This window comes from Bidens hawaiensis, unplaced genomic scaffold (genome assembly GCF_021521415.1).
Source record: "Bidens hawaiensis isolate Kalapana, Puna unplaced genomic scaffold, B.hawaiensis_p1.1 tig00052961_1, whole genome shotgun sequence".
NCBI lineage: Eukaryota > Viridiplantae > Streptophyta > Magnoliopsida > Asterales > Asteraceae > Bidens > Bidens hawaiensis.
In genome coordinates, this window is record NW_027499518.1 from 47,960 (window position 1) to 75,495 (window position 27,536).

The following is a 27,536-nucleotide window of genomic DNA, read 5'->3' on the forward strand; positions in this document are numbered from 1 at the left end:
TGACATAAGAATGCATTTAAAACTTACGGGATTCTATACATAGAAAAATATATATAATTTCAATAACAAGTTATGATGTTTTAAATATACATAACTTTTATTACTTTTTAAGATGTATTATATAACTATCCATTTAAAGAATACCAACCTTACTAAAAAACACCATTTAACGTCAATAAGTGATTGCACAAGAGAATTAAATGAATTGGGAATCAGCTTGCTTCGTGCGGCCAACCTTAGTTTGTTAACAAAATGTGGTGGAGGTTATGGGGTGACGACAAAAGCCTATGGTTTAAGGTTATTTAGGCAACATATAAAACTACAAAACCATGGAGACCACTCTCAAGAAAAATTGGTATTTCGGGTACGTGAAATACTATTTCAGAGTTGGATTTGTCAAAATTCAATCTCGATATTAATAAATGCATAAGAATGGTGGTTAGGAACGGGTCAAGAATAAGATTTTGGCTGGATATTTAGGTGGAAAACACTCCTCTCAAAGATATTTTAATTATAATTTGTAATCGTAGGGAAAAAATTGTAAGATACTTGATTGCTACTAACTAGATAGTTGGCGGTACCGTGATTTAGGATTGGGCTTATGCGTCCGTCAGCTTCCTCAGATGAAATTCAACAACTAAATGAAAGCTATACCATGTCACTTAATGTAAAATTGTCATAGGAATTTGATATATGAGTCTGGGCCGCGAACAAATGGAATATTTTTGGTAAGTTTAATTCGAGTAAAGATGGATATGTACAATGGGGATGTGAGTGATCAACGAATGAAACTTTGGGAGGATCCAAAAAAAGGTTAGCATTCCTTGTTTCAGCAATTAAAAAGGATCTCGACTTATACAACTTTGGCTAAAAGGAATGTTCAAATCAATTCGAACTTGAATCCCAATTGTTTGGATATTCTAGAAACATATAACACTGTATCCTTGTGTAATGGCCGATGCGGCATGTCAAAACATCCCGGCATGCTGTAAGTTGCCACCATTTTGCCTTCTCGGTCATTGACATTATGAAGTATCACAAGTTTTGAACGATAGCAAGACTCAACAAAACATAATCTAAATTCAATGGAAACAATAGTCTCTAAAGAAATTACTACACACGCAAGCAAAATTGGTGAGGAAGTTATTACACTTATTTTCTAAAGGCCACAACATGATAAAAAAAAAAGCTATCAACACGGTGAAAGTAATGATGTAGTAATCTATGATAATCTTTAATGTTCGCCATAAAAAAACGTCAATAAAAATCTACTAGATGTATGGATGACAATGGGTCGGATATTGCTAATTCTCTACCCATACTCAGTTGTGAAATTAGGTAGGGATGAGATCGGGACTGCATCTGTACCTGTACTCATACATGTACACGAAAGTACCCGTACCTAAAATCAGTAAATCTTGGTACCCATACCCGTACCCGAATTTTATGGTACGGGTACGGGTATGGGTACATGTACTTTGGGTACAGTACTCGTTTTGATACCCTTTTGTATTTATTTTAAATCTCCACTAAACTAGGTATTGGTAACGGTACGGTACTAACAATCAATTCTCTATAATACCAAAACCGTAATATTACAACCAAAACCGTAATACTGCAGCCAAAACATAATACCAAAACTAAAAATGAAACAAATTAACCATAATATAAAATTCATTCGAAATAAAGTAATGAATACCAAAACATAAAAAAAGTATCCAAAAATATTTTATCAAAATGTTTAAAACAAAATTAAATTATGCAAAGAAAGTCAACATTCGTTTAATCTTCGCTAGTTATTTTTTCATTTTCCTTTTCCATTTTCTTTGTCTTTTGTTTCCTTAATTTCTATAGAAAAATAAGAGATGAGTTAATACATGTTATTTAATGATATACCCTTACACATTTATGAAATAAAAATATATGAGTACACAACATATGAATATACACATATAGATCGAGAAGGAATTTATTCAACTAATATATATTAGGTTTTGAAAATACCGTTTGAAAGTTAAGTCATGAGTGTTGAGAACCTAATAAAAGCCCCTACATATTCTAAACGAGTACCAGTACCCGAAATACCCGTACGTGTACTCGTACCTATAATCAATAAAATTGGGTACCCGCACCCAATAGACACGCGCGGGTACGAGTACTGTACAGGTACATGTATTCGTGAAAAAAATTTCATCCCTAATATCAGGCCCATTACCCATCGGGTATGTGTCGGGTAATTACCCGTCAAGTATCGGGTATACCCGTTAGTTTGTTAAAAAATTCCCTTTAGGATTTCCAAGTATATTTTATATATTTTTTTATTTATTTATAAACTATTACAAATTAAAATGTATCATTACGTATATATAAAAGTTATCATAAATAAATAATAGTGCTTTAATTATTATATAAGTTTATGTATGAACTTAATAGCATATAAAATATAAATAATATTTTAAAATACATATTTTAAACATAAAATGAATTTTTTTTTGTATAATAAACCTAAAAAAATAAAGTGTTACTAGGAAAAGATTAAGAAGAAATAATATTAATAATTAAAAAAACTTTGGGTTTATAATTCGTGTATATAGTTCAGGTAAACAACTATGTGTTTTCGGGTAATCGGGTCAGGTATTATTAATTCTTACACTTGACCCTTACCTGTGAAAAATTTTCGAACCTAATCACATATCTAGCTCAATACCTGTCGGGCTTTAGATATACCCATCCAGAATGCTTTGTGGTTAGGTTATTTTTGCCATCCCTAACTAGATTTTTAGTTATTACCCAACATAAAATCAATATTATCTTATCACGATAACATAAAAAACATAACTATTAATAAATTTACCTATTAATATTAATAATATATTCTAAGAAATTCATATCTATGTATGTAAATAATAATAATAATAAGATTGCCTGAACCCAATTCACGAATCTCCAAATTCCATCTTTTTGTTTGTTGAAATGCATTTAAATCATCATCATCATCTGCTCTCTCAATCCAAACCCTAATCTAATCCCATCGAAACCCTAATTCCCAATCTTCACCTCAGATCTCCCGATTACAGGTTAATTACATCAATTATCGTACCGATTTGGTCTTAATTTTCATTATATTTTGTGGGTTTGAGTTGCCGACTAGTAATTTGATCGAATTGTTGTCTAGGGTTTAGTGATTCTGCATGTGTTTTGGTACAGATCTAGTTAAAGTTTGTTGATTTTGTGTTGTGGGTTTTTTAATTTTCATCAATTTTGAATTAAGGGTTTTGTATATCATGTTTAAGATTTGTCTAATTATATGTTAATTGGGTTTTTTTGGATCTTTATAATGTTTTATCATTAGGGTGTTAGTGATTTTATTGTCTGGAAGTATTTTTAATATGTTTTAATAACTTGATGATATAGATCTAGCTTAATTCCACGCGTGTGACCATTTTGCCCTCGAAGAGCTCACGGATTCGTTTTTGAGATTTCCGGCCAAAAGAGGTAACTTTATATCCTGTTTAGTAAAATGGTCGTGTTTAATCGCTTAAGCCGTTTAAGAAACATGTCACATTTAAGATAGATTTTCACTTTATGTTACGCGTGTTTCAGGATAATATTAAATTTGTAGCAATGCAGTCACGTTCACCAAAAATCACCATAAAAATGGGAGGAAAAAGACCCGATATGACTCCACCGGCCGTTAAGCCTATTCAAGAGCCCTTACAGAATGACCAAAATGCTCTTGAGGGACCAAGTGATAACGTTGGAGGAAAAATACCCGATATGGCTGCACCGACCGTTGAACCTATTCAAGAAACGTTACAGAATGATCAAAATGCTGTTGAGGGACCAAATGATAATGCTTTAGACGTTTCTTCATCTGAATACAGCTCAGACGATGAAGACAAAAACAAACAAATGGTAGTTTATGATCATTCGTTGAACGGGTCAAACGTGGTCAAACCGGTCAAACTTCCCAAATCAGATAAACCCCGGGCTGTATCAAAAAAACCGCCTGAAGTGGGTGCGTTTACGGTCCAGTGTGCAAATTGTTTGAAGTGGAGATTAATACCTGATCAAGAAAAATATGAGGTGATTCGAGAACGTTTTACCGACGTACCGTTTACATGTGACACGACACGTCAATGGAACCGGGTCGTTTCGTGTGATGACCCGACTGATATTGAGCAAGACGGGACCCGCGTATGGGCTATTGATAAACCCGACATTGCACGACCGCCACCTGGTTGGAAACGGATTTTGAGGCTTAGAAATGAAAGCAGCTCTAAATTTGCTGACATGTACGAATCTTTTCAGTTTTTTTTTGTAAAAATTTCCCTTTTTGTGATATTTTTATATTAATGTAACGTCTGTTTGTATATCTTTATTGTTTTTAGATATTATACATCACCGACGGGCGCCAAACTTCGATCACTGCCTGATGTTACTAGGTACGTTGTCGTGACAAAATTTTCAATATAACTTTTATTTATAAATTATTCTCTTTTGAGTTATAACTTGTTTTGACCTGTTTTAGTATGTGTATGTTTCTTGAATGATTTGCTTGCATAATTGATGTTTTTTTGTCCCTTATTGGTAATTAAACAAGCTGCTTTTGCCTCAATTTAGTTATTATTTTATTCGGATTTTGTTTTATTATTACCAAAACAGGCCTTCCAAATACTTGTAGTCACCAAAACAGGTCAGAAAGTTATAATTGCGAAAACGGGCTAAATATGAATTTTCAAAATTGAAAATATAATAAACTTGAAGTGTTAAAGCTTTAATTTATAAAGGTAAAATGGTCATTTTCGAATTGTTTCTCATAAATTAATAAGCTTTTTTTTGCCTCATTTTAGTTATTATTGTTTTTGTAGTCTTTTATTTAGGGGGTGTTTGGGATTCCTTATTTTGTCTCCTTATAACTTTTCATTAAGTTAATAAGTTACAAAAGTGTAACTTATGGAACTTTTCCTCTCACAATATAAGCAATCCCAAACACGTTATTACTTTTCAAAAAGTTAAGTTATAAGTTGGTGAAAATAAGCAATCCCAAACACCCCCTTAATTATTACCAAGTCTCCAAAACGGGCCTTTTAAAATACTTGTAAACACCAACACAGATTAAAAAGGTTATAATTACGAAAGCGGGTAAATATGAAATTTTAAGGTTAAATTTAAAAGTTTTTTAGAAATAAAGGTAAAATGGTCATTTATTAAATTGTTTAAATTAAATGTATAAGTTTGATATTTTAACTAGTTTTAAGGACATATATGGTAATTTTAAGTTCAGGATGGGTGTATATGGTATTTAGGAAATTTGTAGGGGTATATGATACAAGGGTCTAGTTATTCTACAAAGGGGAACAAAAATGAGAAGGATGAGAAGGATTTCTAGCCACACAAAAAAACCCCTCAAAAAAATTTAAAAATAATAAATAAAAAATCATAACTCAAAAAAACGAAAAATGTAAAAACACAAAAATGTTTCCACCACCTATCTCGTTCTCATCAAAAAAAAAAAAGAACACAATGGTAAGTGAAAAAAGTCGTCGTGTTGTTTTGTTTATCATTGTGTTTTGTGTTTATTTTTGTGTATATGGTATTTAGGAAATTTGTAGGGGTATATGATACAAGGGTCTAGTTATTCTACAAAGGGGAACAAAAATGAGAAGGATGAGAAGGATTTCTAGCCACACAAAAAAACCCCTCAAAAAAATTTAAAAATAATAAATAAAAAATCATAACTCAAAAAAACGAAAAATGTAAAAACACAAAAATGTTTCCACCACCTATCTCGTTCTCATCAAAAAAAAAGAACACAATGGTAAGTGAAAAAAGTCGTCGTGTTGTTTTGTTTATCATTGTGTTTTGTGTTTATTTTTGTTATTGATTGTGTCTTTTTTCCTTGGCATTGTCTTTTTTTCTTTATATTGTGTTATATTACTCAACATTGTGTTATATTTTGCGATCTATTGTGTCTTTTTTAGTTATAATTGTGTATTTTGTTCAATTTCGTCGTTGTGTCTTTGATCTCGCCATTGTGTCTTTTCATCATTTTTTTTTGTATTTTTTTAACGGGATTGATGGCGGAAACATTTTAGTTTTTTAATTTTTTTCGTTTTTTATTTATATTTAGAGTTATGATTTTTTATTATTTTTTATTTATTTTTAAGGGTTTTTTTTTGTGGTCCACAATCCTTCTCACACTTCTCATTTTTGTCTCCCTTTGTATTTTAACTTTACCCTATGATACAAACCCGACTTCTCTACTGATGGGTTTTTATAGGTTCGTGTTTTAGTTTATGGATCATCGATGTTTTGTTTATCAAATTAAGGGTTTTTGTACCCTTTTAGTCGGGGATCTAATCCTTCTCGAATCGGATTAACCGGAGACTAGCCCCTCTCGAATCGGGCCAACTATCCTTGTTCTTGTTTATTTCTATCAAATTTATATTTTATTTTCGAGGTTCTATCAGTATATATGAAATTGTGCCTTGAATTTATTTTAACCAAAAAGGGCGTTCCAAAATACTTGTGAATGTAACCACCAAAACGGGTCAAAAAGTTATAATTGCGAAAACGGGCCAATTTGCAAAATGTATATTGCTGCTTTCTGATCATCTGTAAATTGAAAACCGAATATTTATGTTAATATTTATCAGATATTTTGAGAGTCACCCAGAACATGCACAAGGAATCGCGCTCGGACGTTTTTCGTTTCAGATCCCAAGACCGCTACGGGAAAACTATGTGAAAAAACGTCCTAAACCCAAAGCACCCGAAACACTTGGACCGTCACCAGGTATTTTTGAGTGTTACTTTAAAGTTAATTAGTTTTAGGAATAGATTAAGCGAACTAGGAAACTGTGTGGCAATTATGGCATGGTTAGTAGGGCTTAAACGAACCAAACCAAACCAAACGTTCAGCGAACAGTTCGTGGCCTGCTTAACAGGAAGTTTTTTTATTTGATAAAAGAAGGAACATGAACAAAAAAATGTGTTCATTTAGTTAGGCGGACGAACATGGACACATGCCTCATTTGTTCATTTATGTCCATGAACGTTCGTTCATTTAAATCTGTTTGTTCACCTTTATATTCAAATAACAGTTTTGGCCCATTACAACTTAGTATAGTTTTAATAATTGTTTAGGCCATACACGTTGTTCTTCACATTACATCCAACTGGTTTTAGCCCAGCTATGCACATTCATCTATGTTCAGTTACGCTCGTTTGTTTACCTGAACCGTTTGTATTAACAGACAATTAAACGAACACGGATATGTTCATTTTCTTAACCGGCGAACAAGAATAAGAAAACCATGTTCGTTTAAATTTTATGTTCGATCGTTTGTTCGGTTAATGTTAAACAAACAAACACGAACATGCTGCGTTTGTGTTCGTTTACATGCCTAGTGGTTAGTTTTGATTATTGAAAGATATGCAACAGATTAGTGAAAACATTTGGTATATCAAAATAGCACAAGAACATGTTAATTTGATGCATTTTTTTATTTTTTCTGTTTATTTTAATACAACATTTTTCTTGTTTACAATTTTCAGTTGAACCGTTAGCGTGGGCGGGTCCAGCCGAGAATTTGAATTTGCAGATTGGTAAGACTGGTTTCTTAGCTTCATAAATATTGTTGGCAGTTTTGACCCGCTTACATGCAAATTGGCCGTGTCTTGTTAACTGGTTAAATGGTTAAAACATTTTAAAAAAAGGTTAACTAAAGAGCAAAACGAGTCAGAAATTGCCAAAAGTGTATTTTCAATGCATAAAACCTTGTAAGTCATTGTGTTTCCAATTTAATAGGAATTGTAATTAGTGGTGTGCGTGAAATTGAAATAAACTGATCCGTAACCGAAATAACCAAGCCCAAACCGAAAGTTTGGTTTTATTGTTTCTTAAGAAACCGAATTTCCGGTTCAGTTTCGGTTTGGCGTGTACCTGAAACCGGACCGAACCAAACCGTAAAAACTTAAAAGAAAAAAAACAGCCTTTTATGTTAAGAGTTTTGGATTATATATCATCATCACCGTACTCTGTAAATCCCACCAATAGCAAAGCTATGGTAGGGTCTGAGGAGGGTAAGATGTAGACAGCCTTACCTCTACCCCCTAGGAATAGCGAGACTGCTTCCGGTGAGACCCCCGGCTCGATAGTAGTAGTTCATCAAGCCTTGGACATAAGACACATAACACTCAACCATCCGGACACCGGCTTTTGGTGCATGTACCTTTGTCTTTCGGCCATCAACGCCACCACATGATGCTTGATTAACCTTCCGCCACTTTTAGCATTATTTTCACGAAAATAGTAAACTAACGTCAAAATTAGTGCAATTTCACTTTTGCCCACCCGAGGGCCCACACATAAATACATTATATGCGCGCACCACAACCAGGGCGTTTGGATTATATATATGCATATAAAAAAACTTAATTTGTGTATGCAAATAATCTAGGCCCAAATGTGTAGTAAAAATCAATCATTAATCAGCAAAAGAAAATTATGCTCATTCTTTTTTTGGGTATTTTTTTGGCCGAAAGCCCAAATGGCAAAACCGAAAAACCTAAAAGGAACCCATTGCAAAAACGGGTTTTTGGTTTTAGCCCAAAACTGACCCAGCGTAATTGAATTAATCTAAAATCAGTATTCATATTTGACCCACTAATTATTTATAAATATATTAATTTTTTATCACAGTTTTAAGTCAGTCCAACCAACCCGACCTCTTTAAACATGATATCCAACTCGTTTAACCCCCTTTTTTGGTCACTTGGCTTAAATGTGGTTTGTATATAAATGTAGCTGAACCGTTATCGTGGGCGGGCCCCATGGAGGACAATAATGGTATGCCCGAGTATTTGAAGACGCCTGAGGTTGACCCTGAGAATCAGGCTGCAAAGAAAGCAAAGAAAGACGATTTCATTTCTTTATGATAAGGATTGTATCTTTTACACGGTATGGTATGTTGTTGATATATCTCATTAGAGATTGTAGTGTTTGTTGGTATCTTGTAAAGATGTGTCGAATGATGGGTCTGAAGACTGTGCCATGGGTTTAGGTGTAACCGGTTTAAAATTTTGACCGGGCTTTTGATGTTAATGTAGGGCTCTAGTGAACCACGGTTTGGACCTGGCCGAATATGGTTTTAAAAAAAAGTTTAAGATTTTTTGGTGTTACTTTTAGTACTGTTATCAAGTCTAATATGAAAATTTTGAAGCTTTATAATTAGATAATTTAGTTATAAAGTATGTAGTCTTAGGGGGTGTTTGGGCATTGAAATGTTTCCAATGGTAACAAGGTTGCTTGCATGAAGTTATGAGAAAGTTTTCAATGGATAATGCAATGTAGCTTCATTGATTCTATTAACTAGTTATGATATGGTACTTTGGGAACAACTATATGTGAAGTTTCAAGCAATATTCATGAAATTCAGGGTTGGTGATCAAGTGTTAAGAGTTGAATGGGTTGGATAATAACTCATTCACTTTGTGTTAGAAGCTGATTCTTCCTTTGAAGGCTTAGGTGGTGTTCTTGTAATACCCTAGATAAATCCGGTATCGGTCGTGGTCAAGAAATATTAGTGGTTGGAAGGTCATTGTATCATCCAATGTTGCACACTCGCACCCATTGAGGTCTAAACAATGACATTATTACTTGAGTCTTAACAATTTTGTCATTAGACCATAAAAGGTCAAGCATTTGTTGAGGACAAGAATCATCTTCAAATCCAATCTAACAGAACCAGTCCCTGGTCTTTGTCATCAAATCGCAGGTTGGTTTTTAATTCTTGTTCTTCCTGGTCGGTTCAAATCGCTAAATCCACGCCCACTTGGGTATGGTGTCTGAATGTAAAGCTACTCAGTTCATACGAGCTTAAAAACACTATAGAAAACGCGTTTTAGAGGCTTTTGAGAATGAACAGAGATGCATTTCATGTATAAACAGACACAAAATCCCAACTTCCGTTTGCATTTTGACTAGTAAGTTTAGTGTAAGACTTGATCCCTGTGGTTATCGATTGTTCTCGTTTTAGATTCGAACCAAATACATTTTTAAAGGAATTAATTCCGATTCAGTTGTAAATTCCGCGATTTGAATACAAATGTTGAATTAAGTATAATTCACTAATTTGCACAATGCCACTATACGCATTCAATTACATAAAAGAAAAAAGATTATGTGAATCCTTTCACTTGCATCTTGCAAGAGCCCATTTCTTCAAAACTTGGTTACGTTCTTCCGGTTTGACCTGTTTTCATAAACTTTTAGGTAACTTTCAACCTCTTTGACTCGTATATCAACTTCACTCGCCATCGTCGACTACCTATTACTTGTCCTGCTTAAGATAAAACACCACCCAAATCACAGCTAGTTCGGGTCAAAAGTCGCGCCTCTACTTATTAACTACAAACAACAATTGTTGAAAGACTAGAATCAGCAGCCCCACTAACAAACCCACCATTCTTTTTCACATTAACCAAATAACTCAACGCCTCCTCACAAATCACTTCCCCCGGTATAAGCAACGGGACCCCCGGCGGGTACGGACACACCAACTCCCCGCAAACATTCCCGACACTATCTTTTAAACCAACTTTCTTCTTACTCGCAAAAAACGCCTCTCGGGGACTCAATCTCATCTCACTGGTACTCCCAATACAAGACTTCATAACCATCTCATTTAACTTTTTTTCATTTAACCGGCTCGATAAACCATATTTTTGTGACAAATGCTTCAAACCCGACATGAGCCTCAAAATATCATCTCTATGTGTACCTAAATTAATCGCAATTGTAATCGAACGGGTCCCGGTTAGTTCTGATATCACTCCAAAATCTTTATCTAAAATTTCATCCGCTTCAAAACCAGATATACCTAGATCCCACACGCCAACTGTAATTCTTAACGGATCGAGCTCAAAGGTATTAGAATCAAAGATTCTAATTCCCGGAATCTTTTCTACAAGGAATCTTGCTTCGGTAGCTATTTCAACAGGTTCATTAAAAATGGTACACGGGTTTTTGTTTATTTGGGCGCGTGCAGCATCTAATGAGGCTAAAAGGAGATAACTTGGGCTTGTGGTTTGGAGGGTTTGAAGGGATTGACATATTCGTTCTCGGTTAATAATATTATTATTATGTGACATGTGTAACATGGATGATTGTGTGAGAGAGGATAGGACCTTGTGGGTTGACTGAACCGAAAGGTCAACACGTTGACTAAGAGCAGACTGAGGGAAGTGTGGGTGGAGCCCTAAGTGGGCCCCGTGAGCCTCGTCCACGATGATGGGAATGTTGTGTGAGTGGCATACTTGTGAAATTTGTTCAAGGTTGCTGCAGATTCCATGATATGTTGGTGAGGTTATTAGTACTGCTGATGCTTTTCGGCCTTCGTTCTTTAATTCGTTAATTGCAGTTTCCACCTGTGGTGGCACAGTAACTTTGGTCATACATAACAAAAAAAATATATATCCCCTAAAGATATTGAATCAAAATAAAAGAAGGTTAACACCATACAAAACCAGTATACTTTCTGGTATATTAAAGTTCCTCAACTTGTAAAAAATACCTGAAAAAAATCAGTAAACTATATTTCATATATTAATGTCCCTAAACTCATCTAAAATAAACGTACTTTTTATTTTATTTAACAATAATCACTTGTAAATGATTAAGTTGGTTAAACAAGATGGTGTAAAAAAAATTTTAGAAAATGCTGAATGCATTTTATCAAATTCTGATCATTTAAGAGTTAAGGAGTCGTCTTTTTAAAAAAGAAATTCACATGTATGTGCATTTTAGAGAAAAGTTTAAGGACTTTAATATACAATAACTACTTTTGTAAAAGATCTTCATGCATTTCTTACAAGTTGAGAGACTTTATAAAATGCCTGAAAAAATACTAAAGTACATTGGTTTATATGGTATCAATTAACCTATAAAAGAATGCTAAAACATATTGGTTTTTATGTTATTAATTAACCCATACGGAAGTATATTGGTTTTTATGTCATTAATTAACCCATTAAAGAATGCTAATATACCTAAATTTTACTCAACTAAAAACATAAACTTGTAAAATACATGAAAAATTCAATAAACCAACTTTTATTCATTAAAGTCCCTAAGCAAATCCAAAATGCCTGCGTTTTTTAAGAAAATAATCACTTGTTAACGCTTAAATGACCAAAATAAAATGGTATTAACATTTTGTTTTCTTGCGAAATTGCTGAATTCACATTGTCACTTATCAAAATTTTTATCAATTTAGGAGTTAAAAAGTGACTGTTTTTGAAAAAATTCGCAAGTGCATTTTAGACAAGTTTAGGAACTCTAATGTATAGAAACTAGTTTAGTGACCTTTTGTGCACATTTTTTACATGTTGAGAAACTTTAATATACCAAAATAAGGCTAGCTGACTTTTTCGTGAAACATGAGAAAGTTATCGGTTTTTAACTTTTTATAGAACTAATTAACCAATAAAAGAATAGTGAGAGAAAATCATTTACCTGCAAAGGAGTGATGCCACAGGCAATATCCCAATCAAAATCATATTCCGGAACAATATACTTTGGTATCACACCCGACAACACCATACCATTAAAAACCGACAGATGAGCGTTTCGCGGTACAATTATAACATCACCCGGCGAACAAGTAGCCAAAATACTCGCTTGAATCCCACACGTTGTACCCCCAACTAAAAACCACGTCTCTTTAGCTCCAAACAGTTTAGCTGCCTGCTTTTGTGCATCCAAAATCGGGCCCTCAGGTGCAAACAGGTTGTCAAGCTCAGGCAGCTCGGGCAGATCATGAACAAATGGTTGTAGTCCTATGAGTTCGGTTAGTGAAGACGGAGCTGCCCGGCCTCTGTTGTGACCTGGAAAGTGAAAACTGGCTACTTTTTGTTTGGCTGAAGCTTTAAGTGCAGTAACAAGTGGAGGGTTGTTATGGTTGTTTGAATCTTGACAGTGTGAAATTACCATATTGTCCTTGACGATCGGTATCCCATGGTTTGTGTCCTGGAAAATGATACAAGTTTTGTTACAAGTTCATGTATTAAAACTGGGGTATAACGATCCAAGCCGCTCACGAGCTACTTAAACCGAACCGAGCTTAAGCAACCTCAAGCCTAAACCCTTATTTTATAAGCGAGCCCGCGCTTCACTTATCTAGCTCGTGGCAGCTTGCGATCCTAAACGTGCCAAGTTACTCACAAGCTACTCGAGATAGGCTCACAAAAACGCTTGAACCGAGCTGAGCTTATACGAGCTCGAGCCTAAAAAATAAACTTGTTTAATAAACAAGCCCGAGCTTCATTCATCAAACTCGTGCCGGCTCGCAAGCCTAAACGAGCCAGACCGCTCACAGGCTACTCAAGATTGACTTGCAAAAAAGCTAGAATCGAGGCATGCTTATACGAGCTCGAGCCCGAACCTAAAAATAAGCTGGTTTAATATACAAACACGATCACAAGCTTCACTTATCAAGCTCGAGATGGCTCGTGAGCCTAAACGAGACTATTACTTATTTGTTATCATATAAATTTACTAAATAACAATTATCATATACAAATTATGATAAAAATAGCTAAATAATATCTTTTCTTCTCATTAAACTTGTTAACGAACGGTTCATGAAAGCCAGCCGAACAAAATTAATTCCAAAAAAAAATAATAAACGTAAAATTACAATTAGAAAAAATGTTAAAAATCATAAAAATATATAAAAACTGATAAAATAATTAATAAACGAGGTCGATCTCTGTTTAAGTTAAAGAAGCTGAGGTCTTTAAATTAGGGCTTCAATGAAGAAGAATAATTATTATCAATTTTTTATTTTTTGAAAATATTGATCCTTTTATATATAACACAAACAGAACTACATCAAATATGAAAAATTCGATATCAAATTATTATCCTCTTGATTAATATCAGAGCACATAACTTTAATTAGTAATAAAATATTTATTTAAGAAATAAGGAATTAACCTCAGAAATGCAGGCTCTGAATGTGCGATTACACCTGAGGTTCTGCAAGGGCATAATTGGAATAAATGACTTGAATAAATTTATTAGATGATGAAATGAAGAAAGAATGAATAGAGTGTGTGTGTGTATGAATTATGTACCGAATTTAGAACAGTAAACGCCATTGTTGATGTTTGAGGAGGCACACGAATAACCAAGATAATATTCACACTGTCGTGTTTTTTTTTTCAAATTTTGTGAAACAAGATATTATTAATTAGTATTAAATAAATTAAAGAGATTATTTTATTCTAAACTTTTAAATTTTAATAGATAATTTACCAATAATACATGCCAAGAAATGACACTTCTTATCTTCACTTTCGTTACTTCATTACATGTTTTTGTTCTTGTTAATGATAATCAACTTGTCACTGTTTCTTATACTATGGTTTCTTTATGCTTCCTAAACCACATCGACTCTATTCGCTCTAAGATGCTACATCGGGTTGTGGGATGCTCGTCTCGGTCATTCATCGGATTGCTTTCTTATTTTACGTATTAGTGTCATGGATAAACTTTTAAACAATCATTGTTGTAATGGTATACCGCCTATGCAACAACAACCGTTTATTTTCAAGAACCCTATATCACTCTTCCTTGTACCAGCTCTTAGGTCACTTTAAGGTCAATTATTCTCCCTTTCATCAATGGATAAAATTTCACCTATTATACCACATCTACAACAGAATTAAATCCAATTTTTTATAAATTTACTCTAAAATACTCTCTTAATTTAAATAATATGAAAATTTAAAGTTTTTTATGGATGTTTATAGAGTTGGAGAGTAAAAGTGTTTTTCTAAAACTTTATGAATTGTAATATGGAAGATGGCTGTGCGTTTAAACTTTAAAGTGCATACAACCCGTTGCATTAGTGATTGGAAATTATAAGTGTAAATGGACTAATTTGTATAAGAGAGGCTAGTTTTTTTAAACTCCATAAGCTAATTTGTTAATTGCATCAATCAATGATGGGTCATGGGGACAATTGGCAAACATCGAATCTAAATATGGTGGTGGTGGTGGTAAGTAGCGTTGAACATGGTGATGGTGGTGACATGCATTAGTGTAGGCTATGGTGGTAGCAAGTGTTGTTCACCATGATATGAATTGTTTACGAAGCATATTTCCATGCAAATGGTGTTCATCATAGGAGATGTTGTCAGGAGGAGATGACGAGAGAAGAAGAAGAAGATGTTTTATAGTGTTGTAGTGTTTTATGACCATAAGATTGTCATGAATTTATATTCAATGTTGTATAAAACAGCAAAGATCATTCAAAAATTACTTTTAATAATGATAATATTTCAAGAGATTTGTGAATCATATCAATTCTTTTCAATCAAATCTTATTAGTGCATTGTGGATTTGTTCCACTAATCAATCTTCACACTAAGAAAGAAGAAATATTTCATAAAAAGAAAAGGAAAGAAAGAAGAAAAGAAGTTAGAAATATTTTATGCCATTAACTAGTCGAATTATGTTCCACAATTTGTTGTTTTAAGTGGTTTTAGATATGTTTTTAAAGTTATTATTGTAATTTAAATTATAATATTTTGTTTCTAGTGTTTGAATTTTTTTTAACCATGCACTAGTACAAAAAAGGCTTTTAAGGACACACAATTTATGATACGCTGTGATTTATGACGCGTAAATGTGTGTCATTAAAAAAGAGTTTACTTTCCAAAATTCAAAATATTTATGACACTTATTTTTTAATGTCATCAAACCGGTGTAAAAAAAACACAAGATATAAAATAATGAAGGATTATTGAAAGAATTCAATAAAAATTGAACACCCGCCTAAACATAGCCTCATAATCTGCTTCTCCATCAGTCAACAATCTAGGGTTTAGTTATCAAAATTACACACACATACATCGCCTATTATCAGAATCATACACAACCCGTCGATTATCTTCTCCATCAGTTCACGAAATTAAACCCGTCAAAGTTATTGTGGACAGATTTCAGACCATAATTGAAGGATTATTGAAAGAATTCATCCATCGTGAGGTATTTTCCTTCAATTTTACATTCTTCATAATAGGCTAGGGTTTCGTAATATGGTTATTTGGAGTTGACATTTGTTGGTTTCATAATAGGCTAGGGTTTTATAATCTGCTATCTAATAGATTAAATTTCATATCAGAATGCTTGCTGTTTGATTTTCAGAATCACTAGAACTAGTGAAGAAAGAAATATTTGTGATGAAATCACTTCAAGGACACCCGAATGTTGTTATGCTATGTGCACATTCTATTTTTGATATGGGGAGAACAATGGAAGCACTCCTTGTAATGGAGTATTGTGATAAGTCTCTGGTTAGTGTTCTTGAGAGCAGAGGTGTTGGTTTCTTTGAGGAAAAACATATACTTTTAATGTTTAGGGATATCTGTAATTTAGTTTTTGCTATGCATTGTCAGTCACCACCCATTGCTCACCGGTAAATCACTATATACATTGCAATATGTGCTCTTATTGATTAGTAATCAATTTAAAATTTGCAACTGTAGTGACTTAAAGGCAGAGAATCTTTTGCTTGGACCTGATGGTTTATGGAAGTTATGTGATTTTGGTAATACTGTTGGGTTTCTACGGATATTTTAGACTTAGTTAATCATTTAACTAGTCATTAAAAGGCGGAAGCGTGATTATCTATAAACTTTATGTACATATATCCATATATGTATTACAAGTTCATATGTGTGTTAATCTATGAATAACCCTTTATTCTTGTTTCAAGATTACCATTAATCTTAAGATTAGAAACCCGAGACTAAGGATCAAATAATACGGAAAAACTAAACTATCAAAGCTTGTAAAACTTACATTCTTAACTCCTTAAGATATGTAGTTGATGGTTGAAGAAGATGATGATGTTGATGCTAGACTTTCAAAGGGAAAATCCTCAAACGGAAGATACCCCGAGCCTCCAACACACACCGAGCTATGTTAGGAAGCTTGAACACGAGAAACCGAGACTCGAACCTCTTTTGTTTCTTGATTTCGGCCGAACCAAAAGCTAGAGGGAAAGAGAGAGTTGTGGTTACTTATTATATCTTGAAAGTATGTTGATCTTTATATAAATGAGATCATATCTCATTCATATCTTAAGTTAGGTTTTTGGTCAAGTAAAAGTTACTCAACCTCCATCAAGTCCTTACCAACTTTGACCAAGTGTATGGGGTGTAAGGCATACATGTCTAAATAATATATATTTTATACCTTATAAAATATATAAACATCCCATCTTTTATAAACCATTTTATAAAAAGAACACATGTTTAAATAATCATTCCAATAATAATTATTTGAATAAATAAATTAACCAATTAATTTATTTAACACTTTCAAGTAATTATTCAGAAACCCGATTTCTGAATGTGTTGTGTTCTGTATTTGTTTTATAGATCATATCTCAACAAATACATAATTGGTGTGTGTCTAACTCGTTATTGGGTATGACCCGACTTGGATCAAACACGGCTAGCCACATTAACCTAATTATGTGTCTCGGGCATACGGTATTCCAACAATCTCCCACTTGCACGTGACTCATAGGAAGTTAATGCTAATGGTGAATACCGCCTAACAACAGGTCACCATCCCTAGTGTGTTTGACTAAGTGCCATTCAATAACATCATCCCCTTCAAGTCCATACTTGATATGATATAGGTAAGTCTTATCATTATATCCCTTTGTTTCTAGATGTCCTGTCAAATCGAAGAGACACAGAGTGATCATTCTCTCAATGATTTAACTTAACAGGCCTTAGACATCTAAACTCTCAACACATAAGAGGAACAAATCCCATCTTGACTGCATACACCCTTGTTGACATCTCGTATGATATCTGAGCTCTTTCTTACACGTTATCGTGTTACCGAAATAACAAAGAAGAGAGTCAAGTTATCAGACTTGATGAAAAACCAGATCCAATATGCATCTCAGGTCAAAGGACACAATGATACTCGCCTTTACTCAAGGATTACTTATGATCAGTTACACTAACTCCATGCAGTGATCCTTGAGAGCGGGTCAATCCAATATTTGTATCCCACAAATATCTATGAACTTTGGTGGCAAACCTATGCCCTATATTCATCACATGAATATCAACCAATCCGGGTTCATAATAGTCTTACCTTCATACTTGTTCCCACAAGTATGATCGACTACGGACGTTTAGAACAACATAAGTCATTCATGGATTAAACATGCAAATATAGAACATAACTCATTGAATAATTAAAACATAATTAATTTTCATGAGATACCCATTACATTTGTTCTTATACAAACACTAAACACAGATTAAATCCACTCACTAGAATACCGAAGTCCTAATGCACAAACATGACCCTCATGCTTTGGCCTATCGAGGAGCTTCGTGAGTGGGTCCGCAATATTTTGATCGGTATGAACTTTATGAATACATATATTTCCCTTTTCAACTTCATCCCTTATGTAGTTGAATCTGCGCTCAATGTGCCTCGTTTTCTGATGAGCACGAGGCTCCTTGATCTGTGCAATAGCACCCTCATTGTCACAGAATATCTCTAGGGGCTCCTGAATGGTAGAGATAATCCCTAGATCCATGATGAACTTTTTCATCCATGCAGCCTCTTGGGCTGCCATTGAAGCGGCGATGTACTCAGATTCTGTAGTGGATAACGCGACAACATCCTGCTTCGAACTCTTCCAAGAGACAGCGCCTCCATTCAAAATGAAGACATATCCCGACTGTGACCGAGAATCATCTCGGTCAGTTTGGAAACTCGCATCCACGTAACCCTTTACGACGAGTTCCTCCTCACCAGACCCATATATTAAAAACATATCCTTAGTCCTTCTAAGGTATTTTAATATATTCTTGACAGCCATCCAATGACTGTCACCTGGGTTGTGCTGGTATCTACTCGTTATGCTTAAAGCATACGAGACGTCCGGTCTAGTGCACATCATTGCATACATAACAGATCCTATTGCCGAAGCATAAGGAACATGCTTCATCCTATCCTGCTCTTCCTTAGAGCTAGGACTTTGGGATGAGCTTAACACGGTTCCTCTAGGAATAGGTACCAAACCTTTCTTAGAGTTTTCCATCCTGAACCTTTTCAGGATTTTATCAATGTATGCACTTTGATTGAGTCCGATCAATTTCCTTTGTCTATCCCTATAGACCTTTATTCCCAAGATATATGTCGCTTCTCCAAGATCCTTAATTGAGAAACGACTACTTAACCACGCTTTAACGCTTTCCATACTTGGTATATCATTTCCAAATAAAAGTATATCATCGACATACAAAATAAGGAACAAGACTATACTCCCACTAGCCCATTTATACACACACGCCTCATCACCGTTTTGGACGAAACCAAAAGCTTTGATTTCTTCATTAAAACGATGATTCCACATCCGTGATGCTTGTTTCAACCCGTAGATTGATTTCCTTAACTTACATACTTTGTCAGGATTAGATGGATCGACAAAACCTTCAGGCTGAACCATATGGACATCTTCCTCAAGATATCCATTAAGAAAAGCGGTCTTGACATCCATCTGCCATATCTCATAATCAAAATGAGCTGCAATGGCAAATAATATCCTGATCGACTTAAGCATCGCGACCGGCGAGAAGGTTTCATCATAATCAATCCCTTGAGTTTGTGTGAAACCTTTTGCTACAAGTCGTGCTTTGTAAGTATCTAGATTTCCATGCATATCGGTCTTCTTCTTGAAGACCCACTTACATCCAACCAGTTTGGAGTTAAGTGGACGATCAACCAATTCCCAAACTTGGTTATCGTGCATGGATTGCATCTCGGCGCTCATGGCTTCAAGCCATTTTTCACAATCAGGTTGTGACATAGCATCTTTATGGGAGATCGGTTCATCCGAATCGACCAAGTAGCAACCATCCACGAGAAATCCATATCTCTCGGGAGGTTGACTAACCCTACTAGATCTGCGAGCAACGTATGTATGATCAACCATTTGATCACCTTCAACATCCTCGTGTTGAAAGCTAGTATCGACCAACTGTGTATCATCCAGTGATTCTTGAACCTCTTCAAGTTCCACTCTCTTTTCACTAGGTCCTTCCATAAGGAACTTAGTTTCTAAGAAGTATCATTTGCGTGAAACAAACACTCTTTGTTCACTAGGATCATAGAATATATATCCTATATCATCCTTTGGGTATCCTATGAAGATACACTTGATGGATCGAGCCTCAAGCTTATTTGGGGTGTCACGTTTAACATAAACTTTGCATCCCCATACCCTTAAATATGAAAGGGATGGAACCTTTCCATGCCACACTTCATAGGGTGTTCGATCCACCTTTTTGGTCGAGGCCATATTCAAAATACGAGCTGCTGTAAGTAGTGCATATCCCCAAAATGATGGTGGTAGTGAGCTTCGTGCCATCATTGATCGAACCATGTCCAACAGTGTTCGATTCCTCCTCTCGGATACTCCGTTATGTTGAGGAGTACCAGGAGGAGTGAGCTGTGAAACAATTCCACAATCTCTAAGATGACTTTGAAAAGCATCACTTAGGTATTCGCCCTCTCTATCGGAGCGGAGTACCTTGATTGTTCGGTCGAGCTGATTTTGTACTTCATTTTGAAATTCCTTGAACATTTCAAAGGCTTCATGTTTGTGTTTCATTAGATACACATACCCATATCGACTAAAATCGTCGGTAAAGGTAATGAAGTAACTTTCACTATTCCTACTAGTGGGCTTGAGAGGTCCGCATACATCCGTATGTATGATACCTAACAAGTCCTTAGCCCTTTCATTTGTACCTTTGAAAGGCTCTTTGGTCATCTTGCCTTGAATACAAGATTCACACTCATCAAACGAACCTAACTCGTTTGTTTTCAAAAGACCATTCTTTTGGAGAGTATTTACACGATTCTTGTTTATGTGTCCAAGGCGACAATGCCAAATGTAGGAATCACTCAAATCCTTTTTGAGTCTTTTGGTGGAAGTTTGATATAATGAGCTATTTGAGGTATTATCATGAACCAATTCATAAATACCGTTGTTTGGTACAGCTTTAAAATAAAAGATACCATTAGATGATACATGCATTTCTGATTTTACAAATTTAAAGTCAAAATTACATTGTCTAAGAAGGTGCACGGAAATAATGTTCCTAGTCAAACTAGGAGCATACAAAACATTCCTCAAAACAACTTCCAAACCACTTGGAAGCGATAAAGTGAAGTCTCCTCTAGCGACCACGTGCACCCTTGCACCGTTGCCCATGAAAAGACTCACTTCGCCCTTCTTTAAGTCTTCATTCCTTTTGAACCCCTGCAACCAATTGCAAATGTGAGTTCCACATCCGGTATCCAATACCCATGTGTTAGAAGAAATAAGATTTAGCTCAATATTAATCATAAAGACATTACCCGAGGCATGCCCCGCATTCCTCTTGTCTCTTAGCTCCTTTAGGTAGACCGGGCAATTGCGTTTCCAATGTCCGGTCTCCCCACAACCAAAACAAGGATCATCCTTATGACCCCTCGGTTCCACAACCTTTTGTTTCTTTGCCATAACCGGTGCCTTGCCCTTACCCTTAAGATGCACAGGAGGACCCTTTCTTTTTGCTACCTTAGCCTTAGGATTGGGCTGAGATCGATTCTTGGATCCACCTTCATTGATCGCAAACACGGGTAAAACCCTTTTACCCATGCTCGCCTCGGCTGTTTTAAGCATTGAGTGAAGTTCTCCAATGTTTTTGTCCCACCCGTTCATGTTATAATTTAACACGAAAATGTCGAACCTTTTCGACAAAGAGTTAAGGATCAAATCCGTTGCTAACTCTTTTGAGATGGGACAATTGAGCTTGGCGAGGCGATCAATGTAACTTTTCATCTTAAGTACATAAGTTGAAACTGGTTGATTATCATCCATTCTACATGCATGCAAGGCTCGAACCGTTTCGAACCTTTCAACCCTCGATTGCTTAAGGAACATTTCCTTAAGTTGAGTAATCATGTCGTACGCATTATGGTTTTAGAAATCCTTTTGGATTTCAGGAACCATAGTCGCCAACATGAGGCATGACACTTGAATGGAATCTTCCGTGTGTTGGACCCAATTCATGTATTCGACCTCACTTCCCTCTTCCGGTTCGTTGGGGATAGGTGTTTCCAAAACATGATATAATTTTTCTTGTTTTAGAACAATCCTTAAATTTCGGAACCAATCCGAAAAGTTATTGTGGTTAAGACGGTCTTTAGCGAGAATAGATTGGAGAGATACATTTTGGACGTTAGGGATTATGTTGTCGTCGACGTGTGCGGCCATCTGCAGAATTTTAATTAAGTTCATTTTAGTGTTTTACTTATTTTAATTATTAATACCCTTTTATATATACCAAATATAATTAATAATTAAAATCTAGAATCCAACGATAAACCCGACTCCGGTTAGGTGACCTTTTTCCCATTGTCGGTTTATCAAGGTAGTTATTCATAACAATTGCAAACCCTTTTGCAACTTCTAGAGTTTATGGGACCGGTTCGAAATCATATTTCGTGTCGGCATGTTTATCCCATCAACACCTATTATACCCCATGCTTGGGTGACCCTCTTCACATGGTTCTAATTTAAGTCGTCCTACTTGTATCAACTTGTAATATCAACATACAAACGGTTAGGTGACCTTTTTTCCATTTATATGCCAATATTACCTCAACATATTAATTTACTCTACGCGGTTAGGTGACCTTTTTCCCACTAAGAGCTTACTAATATGTTAAGCGTTATACAAAAGGATGGTGTTTAACTTGTTATCCTTAATTTTAAAAGGGATTTTTAGTTTTAATAATTCTAGTTGTAAAACTTTAAATCATGTTCTAACATGCATTTAGTAACATGATTATTTTGAAACCATTTTCAAAATTCTAATTTATAATAAAACCATTTTATTATGGGCGTGAGACGGCTAGTTAATAAATCCATTTTATTAAACTACGTGTCACGTGATTACCGATAATTGTTAGAACCCGTTTTATGCTTTGTTAATTAATTCTATGTGACGAAGTTGATATCCTAATATCTAACAACCACATAATCAAACAATCAATTAACAAGCATACACAATTATACTAGACACGAGCCACTAAGTTAGACCACACTTGTTAGCCGAAACAAGTGTGTGTCTTAGGTCCGATCCTAAGGGACACACGACACATGGATGTTGTAGCTCCCACTTGATCCCGCATCCAAATGCGTCAAACATCTTCTTCAACCCCGTTGTAATCCATTGGGCTTGAACTTGGGCCTTAGCTTCCATAAGCTTCCATTTGGGCTCAATTGGTGGGCTTAGGTCCTTTTGGGCTTGAATCCCCTTAATGGGCTTGTGAGGCCCATTATCACCATACCCGGCCCAATAAGGCCCAAACTTCCAATTTAGCAATCTTCTTTAATTTTACAAAACCAAATGTCCTAATACATTTTTTATTCTATAAAATAAAGATATTACAAATAATCTATTTATTACATACCCATATGAATAAATAATTATAAAATTACAAAACTGCCCCTAATTAATTATTACAAACCGAAACTTGAATAATTAATTACAATTACAATCATCAACCACAAACAAACATCCATTTTGGTCTACGGCTCGGTCTAGTTTTAATAAATAACAAACATAACCCGTTATGTTTTAGGATCCCGTTCCAAAACCCCTTGACCTTATCGGGCCTAGCCCAACCCATTTGGGCTTGACCCAATAACTTGTTCTTGGGCTTCAGCCCATAAGAAAGTCTCATGGGCTTCGGCCCATTTAACTTTCTTCCCTTTTTTTCGGTTAACCCATTAACCAAAAGAAGTGGGCTTCGGCCCAATAGCTCGGTTTTATTTATTTATTTATTTATTTTTTTTTTTTTTGAACAAAGCCAAAAATATAACAAGATTAAATACAAAAAAAATCATGCATGTTAATTTTTTTGTATAAAATCTTTCAAGGGGAAAATATAAAACCGAAAACCCGAAGCTTAGTTTCCCGTATCCCGGCTCTTGATGCCAATTGTTGGGTTTCTATGGATATTTTAGACTTAGTTAATCATTTAACTAGTCATTAAAAGGCGGAAGCGTGATTATCTATAAACTTTATGTACATATATCCATATATATATTACAAGTTCATATGTGTGTTAATCTATGAATAACCATTTATTCTTGTTTCAAGATTACCATTAATCTTAAGATTAGAAACCCGAGACTAAGGATCAAATAATACGGAAAAACTAAACTATCAAAGCTTGTAAAACTTACATTCTTAACTCCTTAAGAGATGTAGTTGATGGTTGAAGAAGATGATGATGTTGATGCTAGACTTTCAAAGGGAAAATCCTCAAACGGAAGATACCCCGAGCCTCCAACACACACCGAGCTATGTTAGGAAGCTTGAACACGAGAAACCGAGACTCGAACCTCTTTTGTTTCTTGATTTCGGCCGAACCAAAAGCTAGAGGGAAAGAGAGAGTTGTGGTTACTTATTATATCTTGAAAGTATGTTGATCTTTATATAAATGAGATCATATCTCATTCATATCTTAAGTTAGGTTTTTGGTCAAGTAAAAGGTACTCAACCTCCATCAAGTCCTTACCAACTTTGACCAAGTGTATGGGGTGTAAGGCATACATGTCTAAATAATATATATTTTATACCTTATAAAATATATAAACATCCCATCTTTTATAAACCATTTTATAAAAAGAACACATGTTTAAATAATCATTCCAATAATAATTATTTGAATAAATAAATTAACCAATTAATTTATTTAACACTTTCAAGTAATTATTCAGAAACCCGATTTCTGAATGTGTTGTGTTCTGTATTTGTTTTATAGATCATATCTCAACAAATACATAATTGGTGTGTGTCTAACTCGTTATTGGGTATGACCCGACTTGGATCAAACACGGCTAGCCACATTAACCTAATTATGTGTCTCGGGCATACGGTATTCCAACAAGTACTTCAACGAATCATAAACGTTTCAAGAGGCCAGACGAAATGGGCCTTGAAGAAGACAATATACGGAAGCACACAACCCCTGCCTATAGATCACCTGAGGTTCGATAAAGGACTTGTTTTCCTCATACGATAATTAATAGTCAGATCTTTTTTTTCATTGTTTCTAACATTTGTTCTTAAATTGAGATGTGGGACTTGTTTCTTAGGGAAGTTATAAGCGAGAAAGTTGATATTTGGGTAAGTTTGCCGGTCTTTATGTGTCTTGGATGACATGCTAAAACGTGTTTGGGTTGACTCACAAATATGCTGACGTGGAGTTTTTTTTAATGCAGGCGCTCGGGTGTCTTCTGTTTCGCATATGTTATTTCAAGTCTGCATTTGATGGTGAATCGAAGCTTCAAGTTTTGAACGGAAACTATCGGATTCCAGAACAACCAAAGTACAGCTCATCCATTACGGATTTAATTAGGGACATGCTGCAATCTTCACCAAACCAGACATCACGCAGGCAAGAGCTTTGCTTGATTGGACATACATCTCCATGAATTTAGGTTAGTTATAGATTGAACACGTTCATGGAACATAACATGTCCATGATCACTGATTCTACTTTGTTTGATTTATGCAGGTGTGGTTTCGCGTTAATGGTCTGCTACCTGATAGATTACAATAGTCGTTACCAGATAGACCACCTGAAATGCTTCAAGCTGACATGACTGAAGGTAAGACACCAAATTTTATTGAATTCTAAATTTTATTGAATTCTTTTTTGATTCTGGTTTGACTTTGACCATAATGCATTGTGCACTTACTGACATGAACATTCTATTTATTTGTATAAAAATTCTGGCTTATTAGAGTAGTTCAAAGTTTAAGTCTCAATTCACAAAGAATTGCCAGATAACATTTGTTTAACCCCAAAATAGGTATATCTAGTTTAATTTGAGTATCTTCTATTGTTATTAAGGTTTTATTTTAATATCATTCAAAGTAAAGAGGGTTCATAACAGGTTCAGGCTAAACACGCCGCTTTTTAGTATTGGTCAAAGCAGGGTGTAGGTCTTTAAATGAACTAAACGTTCAGTATTCCATGACACATTCATCGGGAATTTTGTTTATGTCCGTTTTGTTCAATAAATGGACGAACTTGAAAACAAATTTTTTGTTCATTTAGTTAAACAAACGAACATGAACACATGCCTCGTTTGCTCATTTATGTTCGTTTACATTATCTCATCTAAATTCGTTTATGTATGTTCGTTTACGTTAATTTGTTTAAGTCCGTCAGCTTACGTTTGTTAATATATTTTTTTAAAGATTTTTTTGGCCCATTATGTCTAGTTATAAAACTTTTTAGGCCCAACACATTGTTTTTCACAGTATTTTTAGCTAGTTTTAGCGCAGTTATACTTGTTAATTTATTTTTGGTTATGTTCGTGTTGTTCAGTTAAGTTAAATGAACGGACACGAGCATGCTTTGTTCTTGTTCGTTCGGTTTATTTATACTGTTAACAAACGAGCATATTCAATTTTTTAACGAACAAACACAAACAAGGAAATGCTACATGGTGCTTTCGCTTATGTTGGAATTGAAGGATCTCAATCCCCGTTTCTCTCGAAATAGTACATGTTGCAGAACCAGCACACTCGGGCTTTTGTTAGGTGGCTTAAGAAAGAGGTGCATTAATATATAAGTTTGTTAGAAATACATTGATATTTTGTAACGTTTTCTTTTTTTTATTTTTCTTCTTAGGTTGGGGGAGGCAAAGAGGAATGCACGGAGGCGGATTTTGATGAAGTTCGAGAAGAATGGTCGAGTTATGCGATACAATTTGTTTTCCAGTAGTGATATATATTGTATTGATTATTAAACAATATTTTTGTAACTTGGGAATATTTGTAATATTTTGACGTATGATGTTTAATTAAGTAATGAAACGAGTAGTTTTTCTCTATAATTGTGTCATTAATATATAGATTAGTAATTATGCAAATAAAAAATATATATTTTTAAAAAAAGCTGTACAATGACACGCATAAGTGTTGGTCATGTGTGGGTGTCATAAATGCATGTCATAAAAGCGTGTCACAAATGCATGTCATTAATGCGTGTCATTAAACATGACGAGTGGAAGCATGTCATCTTCAGTTTATGACATGGGCTTCCACTACACGCATTTGTGTGTCATGAGTACCCTTTTATGACACGCTTTGCGTGTCATTAAAGGTGTGTTTTTGTAGTAGTGATGGTTATTGTCATTAAGCTTTTGCTCAACTAGGATTGAAGGGTAAATGTATATTTAGATTGGAGGGTCTTAAGTTTGAATCCGAACCCAACCGAGTTTTATTGTAGTGGGTCTTCGGACAACGGGTTTTTTTCAAAACAGAAGATGATAGGTCTGGGCTATACAATATTGTGATCGCGAGCATATGAGATCGCCTTTTATCATTGGGTTACCTTGAATAAC

The 27,536-nt window shown here is 34.9% G+C and overlaps 2 protein-coding genes and 1 long non-coding RNA gene across 3 annotated transcripts; 2 read left to right on the plus strand and 1 right to left on the minus strand.

Annotated features, from left to right (window-relative positions):
• The first annotated feature begins 2,905 nt into the window (after positions 1–2,905).
• Positions 2,906–9,186, plus strand: LOC143599829 (methyl-CpG-binding domain-containing protein 2-like). Its single transcript, XM_077077689.1, has 7 exons — positions 2,906–3,077; positions 3,415–3,495; positions 3,604–4,295; positions 4,392–4,445; positions 6,660–6,799; positions 7,561–7,611; positions 8,813–9,186. Exons 3-7 carry the CDS (start codon positions 3,625–3,627, stop codon positions 8,941–8,943), a joined length of 1,047 nt encoding a protein of 348 aa, XP_076933804.1. The 5' UTR covers positions 2,906–3,077; positions 3,415–3,495; positions 3,604–3,624; the 3' UTR covers positions 8,944–9,186.
• A 968-nt stretch (positions 9,187–10,154) lies between these two features.
• Positions 10,155–14,214, minus strand: LOC143599827 (uncharacterized). The gene is made up of 4 exons (XM_077077688.1): positions 14,143–14,214; positions 14,003–14,044; positions 12,521–13,033; positions 10,155–11,433 (listed from the first exon to the last, which is right to left on the minus strand). The coding sequence occupies exons 1-4, from the start codon at positions 14,164–14,166 to the stop codon at positions 10,411–10,413; spliced, it is 1,602 nt and encodes a 533-aa protein (XP_076933803.1). The 5' UTR covers positions 14,167–14,214; the 3' UTR covers positions 10,155–10,410.
• A 10,883-nt stretch (positions 14,215–25,097) lies between these two features.
• On the plus strand, positions 25,098–25,542 carry LOC143599828 (uncharacterized). Its single transcript, XR_013147361.1, has 3 exons — positions 25,098–25,167; positions 25,255–25,305; positions 25,401–25,542. It is a non-coding gene; the product is annotated as an uncharacterized LOC143599828 (long non-coding RNA).
• Positions 25,543–27,536: the final 1,994 nt, after the last annotated feature.

Excerpts from the sequence above, each read along its gene's own strand:
- LOC143599827 (XM_077077688.1), bottom strand. The coding sequence starts at position 14,166 with ATGGCGTTTACTGTTCTAAATTCG. Across the intron at positions 14,045-14,142 it reads CGTTTACTGTTCTAAATTCG|AACCTCAGGTGTAATCGCAC; the intron begins GTACATAATTCA and ends ATGCCCTTGCAG. Across the intron at positions 13,034-14,002 it reads TCAGAGCCTGCATTTCTGAG|GACACAAACCATGGGATACC; the intron begins GTTAATTCCTTA and ends ATCATTTTCCAG.
- LOC143599829 (XM_077077689.1), top strand. The coding sequence starts at position 3,625 with ATGCAGTCACGTTCACCAAAAATCACCATAAAAATGGGAGGAAAAAGA. Across the intron at positions 4,296-4,391 it reads AGCTCTAAATTTGCTGACAT|ATATTATACATCACCGACGG; the intron begins GTACGAATCTTT and ends TATTGTTTTTAG. Across the intron at positions 7,612-8,812 it reads GAATTTGAATTTGCAGATTG|CTGAACCGTTATCGTGGGCG; the intron begins GTAAGACTGGTT and ends ATATAAATGTAG.